This window comes from Lagopus muta, chromosome Z, assembly GCF_023343835.1.
Source record: "Lagopus muta isolate bLagMut1 chromosome Z, bLagMut1 primary, whole genome shotgun sequence".
Taxonomy (NCBI): domain Eukaryota; kingdom Metazoa; phylum Chordata; class Aves; order Galliformes; family Phasianidae; genus Lagopus; species Lagopus muta.
In genome coordinates, this window is record NC_064472.1 from 35,334,889 (window position 1) to 35,352,643 (window position 17,755).

Below are 17,755 nucleotides of genomic sequence, written 5' to 3' on the forward strand. Positions count from 1 at the left end.
GCAATGGAACACAGTGACTAAGGAATCTGGATCCACTTTGCACCTGCTTTTGAGCCTGACTGCTGTTTGTATGATCAGAACTTCTGTAGTGTTTAAAGTTCTGTATAAAACACACTGGATTGATGCCAGTATAATTAAAGTAGGGTCCAGTGTGCACGCGGTTCCCCAAGCATCAGTGTGCCTTAAGTTTCTCTTGTCATGACAAGTTACTATAGTAAGCTTTATTGAGAGAACCTCCTTTATTTCAGCATGGAGGAGTTTACAGTAAGGCTTTCCCAGCTGAAATGTTTCAGCTGAAAAATAATGTGAAAAATGGTGTATTGAATGTAAAAACCGACCAGTGTTGTTTCCAGGTAAAATCTGGATTGTGTGTGATCTTGTAAAACAGCCTTAGGGATTTAGCATTAGTGTTACATAGATGGTAGCTTTCCCCAGCTTTTGACTTAGTGGTTATGTGTATCTTGTGGGTTCTCTCAAATGATTTCTGCTTGGAAACACTGAGTCCATGATGCAGTGGTTCATAGCATAAGAGTCCACTGCAAAATAATATGGAGGGGAAAAAAAAAAGTTTGGAATATATGGAACTGATTGCCAGTCAAGAAGTTCCCTGCTCAAAATGGGAAATGCTCTGTACTACCTGTGGAAGTGCTTGGGAAGATGTTTTAAAGGACAGGGAGTTTCTTACTTGAGGATAACATGGCACTGAAAGCTCTGTAATAGCAAAATTTCTGTTGGTGGAAAAGATTCCCTTGCTTATTTAATGTGGTTCTTTAAAGAGGATTCTGGGAAGTATGTTGTTCTGACTGCTGTGACTTTACCTTAAGTGGCTGATTTCTCAGATGTGGATGGCAAGTGTGGAAAGCTCAGGCCGAAGGAGATTTTGCGTCCAAAGCAAAAGCCTTGGAGGTCTGAGATCTCCCTGACTCCTTAGCTCTCAGTGAGTGCTTAGACTCTCTGGTTTAGACTCTCATGAAAGGGAAATTCATTCTAGCAGTCACAGGAACCCACAGGCATTTAACTGGGCTTTTATTGCACTGGGTGGCACCCTTTCTTGTTTCTTCAGCAGAAAGAAGAAATGAAAAATTCTCCTTGTAGAACTAACTGTGCTGTCTGAATTGTTCGGACTGTGTTCAGGGTCACACTTCCACAAGTCACTGCTTGAGTCTTCCAGCCAGCATCCATGGGAGTGCTGCTAGTCTTCACATGCTGTGCCTATCCCAGCCAAGATTATATCAGTCCTGGGAGGACTATTCAGCAAAGAGCACTGGATGTCAATGGCTGGAAACGTCCTCTTTAGGTTGAGGCACTGCCTGTATCAGGAAAATTTTGTTACCTTTTCCATTTAGAGCACTAAGGACAAATATTAAATAGTATAAGGTAAGAATAAAAAGTGTATGGAACATCTTTTATGATGGGATAGCAGGGGAATAAGCTCTGGGGAACGAACCCTGTGTCCTTTATTTGTAGAAACAATGACAAACTAAAAAAAGAAAACTCTCTATGCTGAGTTTGATGCATTTGTCCTTTGGTCACTCAGACAAGGGCAGAAAATGCCAACACAGTTTCAGGCCAGTATCTGGAGGATACTTAAAATTTTGTTCTAGATTTGGATGGCACACCTCCACCCCTCCATCTCTGCCCACATTGTGCAGGGGTGTCCCCTTGGGTCCCATCTTGCTGCCGCACTCTAGCACAGTTCCCAGGTGCCAAATGATGTTATTTTGTATTGGTAGCTTTTAGCTATTCCCGAATGAAAATGCCAGTGAGATTCTTCAGCGGCTGCATCGGCACAGCAGGCCAGTGAAGAATACCCCTACTGCCACAGCAAGTGCCTGCCCACTGGGGGGGAGGGAGCATCTGTGAACATAGCTGGGAAAAGTAGAGAAACAAGATTAAAGCTTCATTAGTAACAACAAGCAATGCCAGGACCTTTGAAACAGGTTCATATAGCACTACACTCATGGATTTCATCGTGTGCAGCAGCATTTTTTTAATAACCATCCAAACTGGTTTACATGATCACCTTTTGACTCCAAACATTCAGAACGACATTTTTTTTTTTCTTTTTTCTTCTTTTTTCTTTTGTTTTGGACAACGTATATACATATGTACAAAAACATCTATGCCTACTTTTTTTTTTTTTTTTTTTTTTTTTTTGCTTTTATTTTTTTTACAATTTCATGTGATTTACAAAACAGGACAGCAAAATAACTTATAAAGGATACGAATACTGTACAAAAATAAAACTGATTAAACTGCTGGAGGTTGGTATTTTACAGTGTTACAGATCATGAATCTGTAAAACAGCATTTTGAAGAACAAGTCCAGTCTGGTGTGTGCTGGACTAAGTCCATCTGCAAACTGAAAACAGATCTGTAATAACGGTCATGAAAAACTGTTTCAAAAAATGAAATATGTTGACAAATGTATAGCTATACCTTTAAAGCCACGACTTCTCTATAGTAATGGGCTTTCTTAACCAAGGAGAGGAGCTGTCCTAACTTCAGCACTATTAATTATTTCCAAAATAGTACAATAAGTACGAATGGTATTAGAGAACTTGATTTTCCTTTTCTTTCAAACATCGCAACACTCTTCAAAACCTAACTTCAAGATGCAGAAAACTAACCTGGAGTTTGTTCATGTGTTAGATCCGTTCTTTGTCTTTACTAGAAGAACAACTAAAAACCCTAATGAATAACATGATAAAATGAATTCCCTACACCTGATTATTCCCCATGTCCTCTGCTAGTGGTTAATGAATCATGTTAATGCTGTCTATCCTATGCTGAAATACAGGATGTATTAGAGCAAATTTGTTACTGTTTCAGGTTTTGTTTCTTTTTTCAGAAACAGGTTGTTGTCATCAGTGATAACAACCTAAATCTGTTTTCCCCTTCTTCTGTGGACCTAAGTACCTTTCCCTCCCCCATTAATTCTTTTAGAAATGGAAGAAATAACGATGGCATTTCCTTAAATGTGCATTCTACCCCAAATATTGAAGCTGGGATCCATGAATCTGGCCATTTGCTTTCATGTGCAGGTAACTAAGTGACCAAAACATTTGCATATTGGTTTAGGAGCTGCTTATCAGATGTGACTTCCCATTGTGGTTGACAGCGAGTGAGGGTGTTGTGCACTTCACAGGACCAGGCCTTAACATTCTAAGTACTGCATTTGTCCTACAAAACTGCAGCAACCCAGGCTGTGGGGCAGACTCGAAAGCTTACTATGATCTTCACAGAGAAGACAGAAGATGAATGGGCATGCTCCACTGAATCTCACTGGGTGACGCGCGGCCCTGACACCACTCAACAAGGCAGCGTTAACAGTATTGGTAAGCAGAAAGATTTCTGTATTCCTAGATCACTAGAAATACCGAGGCTACCTCTTTTTCTTAGGAGATCCTACAACTCAATTTGGACACCAGAAATTAAAGTTTGGTTTCTAAAATAAATGTTTCACAAAGCTGAAACGGAGGTAGAAAGTGTGCTTGGTTTCCTGATGTCTTCACTGAAGAAAACACATCCCTTTTACTCCACAGGCTGCTCAGTATCCCTAATGCCTTAAAAGCAGTTCTCTTCACATAGACGGAATTTATCAAGAACTACACAGGTAAAAACACTATATGCAAACTGATTTCTAATGCTGAAAGCCTTATACAACTGTAGAAGAAAATACTCTACTCTCTGAGTTCATTTCTTAACATTTGTTTCTAGGAAGCAAGCTTTTTATCAGGTAAAACAATAAGATACTGTAACTGCAGGTGAACTAACAAGATCTTTATGTACAGAATTTTACAGGATGACCTAAATTCATCTGCAGTGGAAACACTTCAGATTTCAGTGTGATTACTCCCGAGATGAATTGGGCCCTAAGTCTCTATAGCAGGGCTGCACCTCCCCTTCCTCTTCTGGAGGAAGGAGTAAAAACAGAACAGAAAAAGAATGATTCTGGAAGAAATAATGTGTAAACATAATTCTTCCCCCTACAAGTAGCTGGGGAGGGGGAAAAAAATAACCTTGTATGGTTCATGTTTTCAACATAAAGAAGATGAAATGCACAGAAAATTATCATGATTTGAAAGTTTCTGTTCAGTGATCATTTTATTCCTCGGAGAGAGGAAAAAGTAGCTCTAAATTTAAAGTAATATTGCCTTGATCAGTATTGGATGTGTCACATATGACACAGGTACGACTGCATGGTACCCAGGGAAGCTGATGCCAGAAGGAATATCAGGACACATCTTCTGCGTTGTATTTCCAATTAGCTCATGGTTTTCCCTCATACTCTACAGAAACAGCAATCAAGAGATACAGGAGCCCTTTTGAAGCGCTCTTTACAATAAATTTAGCTGTTTCCATCAGCAGAGTTCTCTTAAGGAAAGGTCTACTCTCTCCATAAGCACACGGAACTCCCATTGGACGTGGTAGGAGTTAGGCACGTGTATGAAGAGAATAAATCTTTAAGGCAAGTGTATGAAGAGAAAGAGCCTGTAAAAAAGCAGCAGTTTATAAAGATGGTAGCTGCTGTTATGCATCCATTCAAAGAAAACACAGCAGAATAAAGCACTGTTAGTGGCATTTCTATAGTACAGTACTGTATTTATTGACAAATGAAAAGATAGATCAATTGAGAGACGTATGTTTCTGCCCTCATCCTCCCCGCCACATTATGTAGGCTGACTTGTATTTTTCCAGGTAAACGAATAACAGAGCTAAATACACATATGGTCAGAAAATGACTGAGTTGTTGTGTCGGTGTTTTTTGCTGTAAGTATCTGCTTGAATTACACATGTTTTTACTGGAAAAGTGCAGCTTATATTCAAAAGTATAGTTAATACAAAGAAAAATTAAAAAGACCCAGTTAGTTTCACAGGTCTTCTTGAGTATAAATTCACCTTATTTCAGAATATCAATTGGATGCTATTAGTAACACATGTAATGTTTCTCTTAACAGTCTTTTAAAATGAAGTATCGTTCTGAGATAGAAGTAAACCCACTTCTACAATGTGCTATGGAGTTTATATCTGAGAATTACTTATGTGACTCGGAAAGTGGTTTTACTTGACAGACTCTAAACACAAGCAGCATTACATTGTTCAACAAAACATGTTCATGACACAGCAATCACAAAGACCTCGGAGTCACGCTACTGTGGTGTCACTGGCCGGACCGTCCCGCAGGACATACGTGTGCCAGTCCGAACGCGACAGACTGGGGAAGGTGGTGGTCCCATCCTTCCCTCTTGCCGCTATCCCCTTCATCAAGATGGCTGTTGCCAGCCAGCACTGGAGAGCAGGAGCTGAGCACGCCGAGTGCTTAGGTTTTGGACATGAGCTACATGTGCTTCCTGATGGTGAGCGGGGCCTCCTCTGCCACTGCTCTCCGGGCCACAGCTGTGGCTCTTGCACCCCGCTCCCTTTCCTGGGCCAGCTCTGCCTTCACAAGGAACCAGAGCTGGACTTTTTGGATCGCTTGATCATGCTGGGGTGGAACTCAGTGTGGCGGCGAGCGTGCTTCGTCAGGTGGTCGCTCCGCATGAAGCGCTTCTCGCAGAGAGGGCACCGGAACTGCTTCTCACCGGTGTGGGTGCGGTAGTGCCGGGTGAGCTCGTCGGAGCGGGAGAACTTTTTAAGGCAGTCAGGCCATGTGCAGGGGAACGGCCGCTCGCCTGTAGGGAGAAAAGCATGACAAAGTGTTCAAGCAGCAGGGGGACTGCAGGCAGCACTGACCGGAGGGATGTGGCCTTTGCTTCCCATCAGGGCACACGTTCCAGCTGAGCTGCTGACGATTCACTCGGTCAGGTGTTGCTCTCACCGCCCACATGAGCCAAAACCCCTCTAACGGCATGCAGCTCGAGCTCCAGTGCAGAGCCTTACATGACCCCACAGACTGTCATAACAACAGATGAGACCTGCCTACGCCTCTGTGTTCCTTATGTCGAGTGCACTACAACGGTTTGAGAGGGGAATGCTGGTATTGCTCCTCTGGTACTTCCATTCTGCTGAACAGAACCATCTGTAACTATTAGAAAAGCAGCCAAAGAAAATCCTTCACCTGCAATTCCTGCTTAGGAAGGACTGAGCAGGGAGGGAACTGGAAGAGCATTGCAGCCTCAGGGCTGAAAATCTGCAGAGCAGAAACCATGATGCCTGCCAGTGGAAGGCTTCTGCCCCCTCACCTCCCTTCCCCCAGAAGTTTGAGATGTTCCAGCAGGCAATGTTCTCCCCTCTGTCTTTTAAATGTTCAATCTGCAGGCAGGACTGTTTTGTTATCACAGCTCTACCGGTATGAATGTTTGCAGCAGTGGCAAAGAACCAAACCAAACACCTTAACCTAGAACATACCGCACCTTTGTTTTAAAAGCAAGGTTGAGAGGAGTGAACAATACCTACTGTCACCTTCCAGACACTCCCGATTCCTGCGGTTCAGCCCTGCAGGCTGCCTGGACCTTGCACAAATGTCTTTGCAAAGCTGACTATTCCGTGACACAAAAGGAAATAAAAAACGTTTAGGCTTGCACAAAAGCTTTCAGTCACATACATCATGTACCAGAGCTGTTTGATGCCTTAATTCCTTTTCTTAAGAATCTCCTGAAGGGAATAAAAATGACAGCTATGTGACAGCTATTTATAGTCAACCATGAAATATAAAAACTGTCCCAGGAGTTTTCCATCTTGGAAGAATTGGAAAGAAATTTGAAGAACTCCAGTATTTCTTGGTACTGTGCAGTTCAGCACAAAACATGAACTCCCTTTACATTTGTAGATTGCGAGAAAAAGAGTCCTTTACAAGAGCGTGCGCCCTTGAGAATTCCCCAGCCACATAGCTGAGAACAAAGACTGAAGACCAGCATGGATAATGCAGCAGGAAGGAGGACAGCCAGGAGTGAAATGCTGAGGTCCTGGGAGGAGAATGGAGTGTGGTGAGGGGCCAGGGGAATGGCCCATGGCATCCCAAGGATGCCATGGTGAGGAGACATTTGACAATGGATCAGATAAGCTGAGATTCTGGAGATAAACGGGCTCTTGGTGGAAGTCTCTTAAATGACACTGATGTTGCAATGGTTCAGCATTCTACTTACATGGTGCTACCTGCTGCACAGACTGCTCTGAGCCTGGCTGATCAGTGTTTGGTACATCATAGTGGAAGAGATGGAGCCCCAAGCCACCCTGGCCTGCAGGGCTTTCTTACAGACCTCTCATCTCCCTGCTGTGCTCCTTTCAACATGGTTGGAAGCCCTTCTGAACAACCACTGCCTGTGTAAAAGATATTAACTTAATTAAAGCTGTGTGTTCACCCACACGTGTCAAGGCCTTGGCTGCAGCTACAAGTCAGTGTGGCACCAGCAGGCACCGCACAATAGGGTCACGGATCTTGTCTGCCCATGTTCTGCCCATTGCCCACACTCAGCATCCTGTGCATTTCAGTGGTACTACTCTTCCTGCATGCATGGAGGCATCTTGTATATGGCCAGGGCATCAGAGGCAACTCAGCATCCCAGCCCTTACTGGAAGATGCATTCCCATCATCTGCCTCAGGACAGCCCTTCAGCCTGACAAGTGCCTGATTTGCTATAGAGACCAAGCACCTAGCCCGTGGGCCATGGTCTCTGGGGCTCAGGCTTCTACTGTCTAGGTGTGGTAGTATCCAAACTGGTTGCTTAAAGCGGTGTTTAACTTTTGGTGCTTGCAGAAGTTAAGAAAAAACACAACCTGTTTTCTGGTTCCTTCTGGAATGTGATGGGACTGGTGTGACCACCATCGCTGCCCTGCAAAGCCATTTTGCCTGCTGTGGGTGCAAGGGGTCCATGAGCCTCTGGGAAGAGGCAGCACTGACCTGGGATCCCTCATACCAGTTCACAGCATTGCAATGTCCAGGCACAAACATCACCCCCTAGGGAAGGGAGGAAAGAAAATCTTCCCTGCAGAAGCACCCACCCTTGGGCTGGGAGCAGAGGCAGGAAGGCCATGGGGGTCTGGTGTGGTGGAGTCATGCCCTGGGCTCAGGGCACTGACAGACACAGACTGTGGTGATTCCTGAAGCACGGAGCTGGGGCCCGGTGCAGGCCATCTCCTGCCACCCACCAGAGTGCAGCAGCAGCAAAGGGTTTCCTCACTGGGCGGTGCAAGCTCTAGGAGACTGTCACAACTGCTTCAGAAACGCATGTGTAAAAGTAGGCCAGGCATAATCCGCGACACAAGGAAGTGTTGGAACTCCACAAGCAGAGAGACAAGGGGGAGGGAGACTTCTCTGGGCACGGAGTGTTTGTCTCTGAGCCTGGAGACCTGCTGCTCCCCTCAGTTACGGAGCCATCACCAATTACACGAACCCAGAACGACAGCACTTCATCGACTGTCTGAAGCAGCACAGCAGCGGACCATGCACTGAGAGGCTCTCAAGGCAAGGCAGAGATGCCTGATGACAGGTGATGGCTGTGCGCTCTGCAGAGCCGAACCCTGCAGTTGCTGGCTGAGTTTGGCATGCTGATTCCTAGAGCAGCAGAGGCGTTGCAAAGGTGGGCAGGCCACAGCACAGCTGCAATGCTGCTCAAGCTGCCTCCACCCAGAGGCATCCATTTTGGTTCCATGTCTAATCCTGAGGTACTTTTTTCCATATGATTTTTCCCCACCAGTTTTGAGAGCAGTACGGCTAGGGCATGAACAGAACAAACTACTAAAACAGGGTGTTGTTATGCACGGCTGCCTTTGGTGGCAGTATACTACTTACATTTCTAAAACATGCCTGATGTTGGGTTTCTGCCAATCATGAAGGGAGGGCCAATGGTGTGCTGCATTACCTTAAAACTATGTGTGATAGACTCTGCCCAAATATACAAAGGTGTAAATAATTCTCTTCAACAGAAATATCCAGGTTACACAAGCAACCACAGAAGTAAGAGCTGAAAGAAACTGGTTTACAGATAACAGGAATGGGTTAATCTAGAGTTCCCATTCTTTATCTGATTTGCCACCAGAGGTGCAGTAGGAGGCACAGTTTATGCCAAGATGGCATAACTATGCAACCTAATGTTGGTTCTTCAGGGACCTTCTCTGCTCCTGCAACCCTGGCTTGCTTTGAATCTCCTATAGATTCAAAGACCACTGTAGATCCTCTCAAGCTCTGCTCCTCTTGTTTTACCTGACCTTCTATCCCTGTTTCTCCTCCCCACCCTCCACTGTGAGTAGTTTATTTCTTCTTTCCCTGAGAGTTCAAACTCTAAATCCTGGTTGCTTTGTACAACCTGAGGTAGCTACACATCATTTTGTTTTGATTTTATTCTGACTAGACTGAAAGTAGCTTTTCGCCCTACCATGAAATTTTCCTGATTTTCCCACCTGGTATTCTTGTGCAGCAAGGGTTTCTGGAGGAAAATATGTATACATATATATAGAGAGAGAGAGTGAGAGAGACACAGAGGGCTTTAGCAGTCTCGTTAATAGTGCAGGTAGTTCTGAGATCCTGATTTCTCATCTGCCTTCTCACTGTGAAATGCTGTGTTAGACTTGGATGACCAAGGTTAGGATCTGCAGCTCATGCGAGCTTTAGAAAAGATGACTTTATTCAGACAAGCAACATATAGGCGTATAGTTTTCCCATACAGGAGAAGAAAAAAAAAAACATGTTTGGAACAGCTGAAGATAAAACTGACACTTCTACATTTATCTTTAACAGGGCATGCACGGGTACTGGAACGAATAGAGCTTCTGTGATGAGCTAATAATTTTAAGTGAATTACAAAAATTGCTTGAGCACTGACTTCACAAAAGACATTCAGAGATGTCTGTTGTTGTGTAAGACAGTCTAACCAAGATGGTTGCTTTGCTAGTCTTGTACTATTTTTCTGGCTGACAGAAGTGAAGTCAGACACCAGGATCTGTGGTAACACAGGACAGATTGCCATCAAGGCTAACGATACTAAGTCAAATGGATTGTAGCTACAGCTGCATGAATGGACATCCCTGACAAATCTGCACATTAAAGAAGAGACCACTAGGCACACAGTAGAACTATTCTGCCAGATATTCATAGCAGCAACTAATGAAGTATTACGCATCAAAACTGAAGAATCACTCCAAGTTTGACTTCTGGAACATAGCACCCGTGCTTGACTCTCACTTTGTCTCTGGCTGTGAACATGGCACAGCTAGCCACCATCTTCTGCTGCAGCAACATCCATCTCTGCTCATAGCACCACCTGAAAAACCAGGTGTACTGCACAAGAGCAGGTTGTGCATTTCTGACCCATCCCATCAAAGATGAGATGATGAGAGGAAAGATGGAAAAGAGAAAGCACAGAAACAAGGAAAGCTCAAAGAGTAAAATCTTTTGCCATAAGGAAAGGGAAAACTACCTTAGGAAAACAAGTCTAATACCACTAATAACAGGTCTGTGGGAAGGCAGAAGAAAAATAGGGGAAAAAAAGCATGTCCATAGCTTCAATGTGCATAATCAACTGTGGATGGTTCAAATAAGAAAATGTAATTCCTGCCTGCATCTTATAAGATCCTCCAGAATCTTTGAGGCCGTGGAGCTCAAACTTTCCCAGAAAATCATGGTACCCGGAGAAGACCTGCTCCTGAACAATAGTTCCTTGGCTTAGATACAACAATTATAACCTTTTCTGGTTTTCCCATACTTTCCTGCGAACCCACTCAGCTGCCACTCCTGAGTGTCTCAGTGTCTCCTGAAGAATCACAGGTTCTGTAGACAACTAAGTAGAACATGTTCACTACAAGAAAAAAATTTAGGGTAAGGGCAGTCTTTCTTCCTTGCCAGAAGACTGCTATATCTTAGGCCTCTTACTTTTCTCATTCATTGTAGCTGCCTGTCCTACACATATGAATAATTTCTCGTGTGACACTGGATTCTGACAGAACGTCCACTTGCAAGATGCTATGATGAAGATGGAACTTACAAATATCTGAACGCCCACTTCTGGGCCTACAGACTGAAGGCTTTTCAGGCTGCCTTTTTCTTGTTCTGAGATGTTCCAAAAAATTGGAGCATTAAAACACATGGCAGCCACAGAGTAGAGAAGGTGATGAGAAACAACAGAGCAGTGAGGACACTAGGTATTGCTTGCAGAGAACAAGGGCTTTTGGAATACTTAAACCATGGCCAGCCCATCTTGCATGAAGATCATACACTGCTTACAGGATAGGCATAGGGCAGAGGGGTTGCACAAAGGGGTTTATTTCACCAGCACTCAGGACTGAATATCACAGGAAGATTAAGATTTTAAAATGCTGCTTTCAGCACGTATTTACACTACTCTAACATCCTTAAAACCACCATTCAATAGCTACTTATAAGTGCAGGTGCTTGAGTTTCTTTCAAAAGAGCAGATGCAAATCCATCTGCTAAGAGCCACCGCTGCTGAGCTGCTGGGAGCCACATCTCATCCCTGCAGCCCAGCAAGACTTAGTCCTACCAGTAATCTGATACATCACCAGATGTAAGGTGCATCCTTAAGACTCTCTACTAGCACCCCTCCCTCCCTGTCTTACAAAAGTCTTTCTATGTGGAATTGTACATCCTTGTACCTATCAGTCAGTGAGAGACTCTGGACGGTGAAAAATCTCATCAGAGATTTAAATCTACACTAGTCATAAGTGAGCAGAGTGTCCTTGGCGGTCGATTTTTGGGTCCTTTCAATAATCTTCTAGCTCTTTTCCTTTTCTATCTTATCTTCATTTGAACTTCCTCCATTTTGCAGAAATACTTAAATATTGACTGAGCAATGGGGAGAAATCAACTTCTGAACTGATGCTCAGGGCATTTATACAGGATCAAAAAACTCTGGGCTTAAGCTTCTTCATAATTGTCCTCTCTTCATAATTAAATGCTTTCCAGAGGGGAGGACAGCTCTCACAAGGTAAGGAGCAGAAATTTTTCCCAGTCAGAGAGGATTCTCCTCAGACTTCAGCAGAGCAGGGACCTGGAAACATGCTTTTCAGCTTCCAGAACTGTTCCATGACACACCATGTGAGGTATCTCAGCATGCTTCCCTACCCTCCAGCTGCAGAAAGGAACAGTTCAGCACAGACATTTTGTGTCGGGAAGTTTTGTGGCCAGGTGTCCTGGAGGAGTACCTCCCAGCACACAGGAGTCCAGGCACCAAACTGCTGACCTACTGGGACTCCCCAGCTCTCCCCGTGTCCTCTGGCCTTTCTTTGGCCTCCAATGGAGGACCTGGCCCTGAAAAGACCAGTGCTGCAGCTGTTTGCAGAACTGGATCAGAGTTTCCATAGCCAAACTGGCCCATCCCAGGCAAGAGGACACAAGCCAAGCTCGCTTGCCTCTCATAGCTGCTGTCTTTTCAGACTGTTCACGTGCAGATGATCTCAGTACTGGAGGCCAGCAGTGCACACAGACTGTGCTTAATGACTTCTGCCCATCCCTTACTGGATGGACACTTTTACATGCATTTAGGAAGATAACTTTCAGCAATCTAGTGTGAATTTAATAGCCAGTATTTCAACAGACCCTTCAAATTATGGCAAGATAGTGTTCCCAGGCAATTCCCCCTTACCTGACATGGACGAAGTACCACACCACCACAAACAAAAGTTACTGGAAGCATACTGCTTTGCTGTCCGTCTGGCCTGTTAGTCTTAACTCACCTCCTCCAGCCACAGGCCTCGGAGATCAGTGAGGCAAGGAAGGGCAGCACAGTGCAGAACAGAATGGCAGACTGTGGTGGGGAGTGGTCACTCCCAGGTAGATCCACATAGCTGACAGAAGCAGCTGACACCTACCCACAGTCACCAGTGTCGTAGAACAGAGTGCAGGAACTCAACAGAGCTGAATTTTCAGTATTGCCATCTGGAAACAGGAGTGGGTGATGCCTGCTCACTGCTTCTATCCTACACATGCACTCCATTAAACATGTTTGTTTTTTTTAAATAAAAAATATTTCTGGAGTGCTACTGCACTGTGACACATGCAGTTGCTTAACGTTTGTATTTTTAAAAGAGGAAAAGAAAAACAAAACAAAAAACAACACAAAAGAAAACCAAACAAGTGAAAATCAGGAAACACAGCACTTGAGAATTTGTGCCTACCTTACTCAGCTGGCAGCTCTTCCAGTCAGTACAGTCATATTTCTCTGAGCCCTGGAAACGTGCCTAGCAGAACTCTAGCAATTTACACATTTTTGTTAACTCTTGAGAAAAGGAGCTTCACATGGAGGTCTGATTTTGTCAAAAATGTCCTAATAGCTCAATTTCTTGCTCATCTTTTTCTAAAGGAACTGGCAATTTGACATTGCATGAGCTGGATAAGAAGGACTTAAAATGCTAAATATCAGATTATGCTCCCACGATATACCTAAAAATGCTCTGGGCAAGCAGAGGATTGTCAATACATCAGCATCTGTACAGTCTGTCAAGCTAGCGGTAATCTAGAACACAAATGACAAGCAGCACAGTCAGAACCAAACTGATAGGGGGCTGGAAAGGCAACATGATATCTAGACTGCAGCACTGAGCAGCTGCAGTGTTATTCTCCCTTTCCACCAGATATGCTCCTCAGCTTCCCTTCACCCAATGCCAACCATGGCTTCTGCCCACAGCCAACTGCTGAACATCTCTTAGACGCAGGGCAAGGACAGCTCAAGGATCCATCAGCTGCCTTGCTACAAAGCTCTTCATGTGGCTTGGATGTGGTCTCAACAATTACAGGGCTGGATGAAAAGGCAGTTGATGAGGGTGGACTTTTCACACAACCACAATTTTGGAGTTTCTATGCTCTTCATCATGGGCATCTGATTTAAATGTGAACTCCCCATCAATTGGGATGTACTTCCGCAGACAAGTAAACTCTGATCCGTCTTGCAAGAGGTATCTCAGGGACCAATTTCACAGTATCCCCTCTGTCCCACCTTCCTAACCACGAGGGCCTGCCCTCAGTAGCCATATGCTCTTTGACTAGCTTGGATTCACACTGTCATTACAAATAAATACTCCTAATTTGAGTTTCTCCAGGCAGTTTCTCTCCTGCCTTTCACTGCCTTGCTGTTTGCTCCCTGCCCAGTGCTTCTGACCAGACGGTGTGTGCACCCACGTGCCTTTCCTGCTTCCCTTGGAAATCCTGGGGCCTGCACATCCTGCTCTGACAACCCCACCCTCCCCTCATTTCTGAGGCTCACAATAACTCTACACATTACCAGCCACAAGCAAACCTCCAAACCAACCTATTTAAGAGTCTCTACATTTTCACGGTAACCCTCTGTGAATTTGCTATTGCTCATTTTCTTGCTTGGCAGTTGTTCATTGCCTCCTGACCTCTGGTCTTGTTCACATCTCTCCTCTGCTCGGAAGGCCCCCTGGGAGCATCCTGCAGGGCTTGGCCATGTCACCTCCATACTAGAGAGTATCTTGTAGAGACAATGCTCCTGTAATCCCCCCCGCCACAGCCAAACTCTAGCTGTGTTTGCACATCCTGTGCAAACTAGCATTGTCCCAGGAGGGAGGGGATGCCTAAGAGACAGAGATAAGGTCACTTTGTAGGCCTGCTCCTCCACCTGCCTTCCTGACGCAGCTTCTTGCTGTGAGCTGCAGGGACAATGCCACCTCGGCTCTCCTGCACAAAGTGCCACCCATGCCTCTTGGGGCTGCTGCTACCAAGAGTAGCCTGCACAGAGTTCCTACCCGAGCTCATGCCCTCAGAACCCAAACAACCAACTTCAAGCTATTTGCAGTGATGATAGAGGCAAGGCAATGGCTTAGCTTCAGCTGCAGGCTTGCCCTCACATTCACGGGCTTTTGCACGCATGCAGGTTTGCATGCATGAATGAGTGAAGGTGAGTGAAGGAGTGTCTGATCACATGCCAGAAGCACCAAGTGACCTGGTGAGAAACAAAAGGACTGTCCCTGCAGGTCAGGGCTGGGCTCGTGCTGCCTGGCTCCCTCCTCACCTTACCCCACCACGTCCTACCAAGCACAGTGTGCTGCAGGCAGAGGGTGTATAGTGCTATTAGCAGATGGCACTCCTAAGGCCAGTGCTGCCAATGGGTTCTGATAAACAGCCAGCCTGGGTCCTCTGGGCCGCAGGCTGATAGGGCTGAACTCCAAGGTAATGGGTACAAGTATTTTTGGTTTCTGAAATAAGGGGTACCTCTGAACAAGGAATATTAAAACAGTATTCATAAGATACAGAATTCTAACTTTGGAACATCAAGTCTCTTGTCTTCTGATCTTCTGCCTTCATTGACACTTTGTTTCGCACTCCCCATCAGCTTACCAAAGAGATGGTCCCATGAGCTTTAGATCCCAACTCTACACTCCAGTGAGTGTCCGTTCAACATAAGGGCAGATGCTGTTACTAGAAGCTCACAGGTAAACAGAATTATTTTGTAAGACCAGGAGTTATAAGACAAGCAGCCTTCTACTCACAGCTGTATAACTGCTTCAAGTAAAGGCAATGAAGCAGCAAGAGAGCAATTTAATGATTTAATTTGGTGGCCTGATGGAAGGTGAATGGGAGTGATTCAAGAGGCTCAGAAACAGCACAGAAAATATTTAATAATAATTAAAAAAAAAAAAAAAGGGGGGGGGGGGAGGAAAAAATGGTACTGAGAAGGGAGTACTAATGCTCTGCAGTACGCTGCTATGAATAACTCTGGAGGTCCAATCGAATCCCACTGTTGCTATGGAATTGTTCTGCCATCTATTAAAAACAATTGGCACCAGCGGCATCGCTCGTGCTTCCACCCGCAGCAATTACCTGTCCGCGCTGGGAGGCGCCGGACTTCGGTGCTCTGGAGCCTGCAGCGCGCTGCCCACGCAGCAGTCGGGGGCCGAACCGAACCCCCCGCCCCGGGGCGCTGCCTCTCGTCCGCGCCGCACGGGCTGCGTGCACCGCGCCCGCTGCAGCACCGCGGGGCTGCACCGCGCATCCCTCTGCACGTCATCCCCTGCACGCCGCCCCGTGCGTGCCTGCGTTGGTTCCCAGACCGGGGCGGGTATCCGGGCACTGGGCACTACGCAGAAACGGTGCCAATCCCTTTTCTCTGCCGCTGTGAGCCAAGCTCCCGCAGCAGGGCTCGGTTACATTCCGGTTCCCCGAGCGCAAGAGCGCTCGGCTCTCCATGCCGATGACCGGCGGGTCGGGCAGGGGGCGGCACCGCCCCCCGCTGGGGCAGCTCTGTGCCGGCGCTCAGGACTCGGGCAGTGCCCGCGGTGCGATCTGCCGGGAGCGGGGCGTTGTACTTGGCCACTTACCGTCGCTGCCAACAGACACAGCGCAGAGAGAAGCGCCAGTCTATTATGCATATGCGAACCGCATGAAATACGCGCGGGCAGCGTTTGTCACTGTGAGCCGCTCCTCCCCGATCCAGCGCTCAACCCCTGATTTCGGGGCAGTTTTTAGGCAGGTGCTCTGCACCGTGACCCCGACAGCGGCTCACACACGTCATTCCGAGCTCGGCCGCTAGCACTGAAGGATTAAAGGGGGAAAAAAAAAGAAAAAAAAGAAAAAAAAAAAAAAGGGGAAAAAAAGCAGAGAAATCCCCGCAACCGTGATCCGGAGGCAGCGCCGCAGCAGCTCCTTCCCCGCGCCGGGTCCCGCTCCGCCACGCCCTCCTCCCTCACGGCCCCGGGAAGCGCCGCACCCGCTCGCCCGCCCCAGGACAGCGCCGTGTGCCGGGCGGACCCTCCCCACTCAGCTGCCTCCCCGCACTCCCCAACCCGCTCCCCGGCTGCCGCAGGCAACCCCGCAGCCCCGCCCGGAGCGGCCGCGCCTCCCCCACCCCGCAATCCGTGTTCCCGGTCCCGGTCCGCTGCGCTGCCCGGGGAGGGGGCGAAAAAGGGGGGACGGGAACGGTGGAAAAACGGTGAAAGGAGCGAAGGGAGAAGAGTGGAGAAAGGCAGCGCGCGGGGGGGCGCGCGCGGGCAGCGGGAGGAGGGGCGCGGGGCGGCGCGGCGCTGGCCGGGTTCACCCGAGGACACGCGGCTCCCGCCCGGCGGCGCTGACCTGTGTGCACCCGGTAGTGCGCCTTCAGGTGCGAGGACTTGCCGTACACCTTGCCGCAGCCGCTGTATGGGCACTTGTGCCGCTTCTCGGCCGCCAGCTTCGCCTTGGGGGCGGCGGCGGCGGCGGTGCCGCGCAGGCGGGAGGGCGGCGCGGGCGCGGGGCCGGAGCACGGCGAGGTAGCGGCCGCGTCGCTGTCGGAGCCCGCGTCTTCGTCGGGGCTCTCGAGGCTGTCGCTGCAGACCGAGGGCGCGGGCAGCGGGCGGTACTTGTTCAGCTCCAGGAGGCTCTTGGCGATGGCCAGCAGGGCGCAGTAGTCCTTCCAGGCGTCCCGCGGGTCGCGCATCTCGCGGCCCGTCTCCGCCTCCCCCGGAACCTTCAGCCGCGCCGCCGTCTCGGGTGTGGGGGGTCCGGCCGAGCGGTTGGAGATAGACACCAGGCACTGCGCCGCCACGAAGTCCACGTAGGCGACGGCCGACATGCTGCGGCCGCGCCGTGCCCGCGCCCGGTCCGTGGGCGCGGCGGGGCCGTCAGCGCGGGACCGCCGGGGCCGCGCCGCCGCACGCCATGGCCCGCCAGGCGCCGGGGCGGCGGGGCGCGGGGCGTCCGCCGAGCGGGACAGGGCGGCGAAGCGGGGGGCGGGCAGATAAAGAGCGGCGGCGGCGCGAGGGCGGGCGGGCAGCGCCCTCACCGCCGCCCCCCGGGGGCGGCGCGCAGCCGGCGGGGGGGAGCCGGCGCGGCCGGGAGCCGGGCGCCGCGGGAGAGGAGTGCAGAGCGC

At 48.1% G+C, this 17,755-nt stretch overlaps 1 protein-coding gene across 1 annotated transcript; it reads right to left on the minus strand.

Moving 5' to 3' along the window:
• Positions 1–1,995: 1,995 nt before the first annotated feature.
• Positions 1,996–17,507, minus strand: KLF9 (KLF transcription factor 9). The gene is made up of 2 exons (XM_048931303.1): positions 16,981–17,507; positions 1,996–5,674 (listed from the first exon to the last, which is right to left on the minus strand). The coding sequence occupies exons 1-2, from the start codon at positions 17,456–17,458 to the stop codon at positions 5,445–5,447; spliced, it is 708 nt and encodes a 235-aa protein (XP_048787260.1). The 5' UTR covers positions 17,459–17,507; the 3' UTR covers positions 1,996–5,444.
• Positions 17,508–17,755: the final 248 nt, after the last annotated feature.

What these genes read in the sequence shown, in the direction of transcription:
- KLF9 (XM_048931303.1), bottom strand. Translation starts at nt 17,458, where the DNA reads ATGTCGGCCGTCGCCTACGTGGACTTCGTGGCGGCGCAGTGCCTGGTG. An exon ending in GCACTACCGGGTGCACACAG is followed by an intron (nt 5,675 to 16,980) that starts GTCAGCGCCGCC and finishes TTCTCCCTACAG; the next exon opens with GCGAGCGGCCGTTCCCCTGC.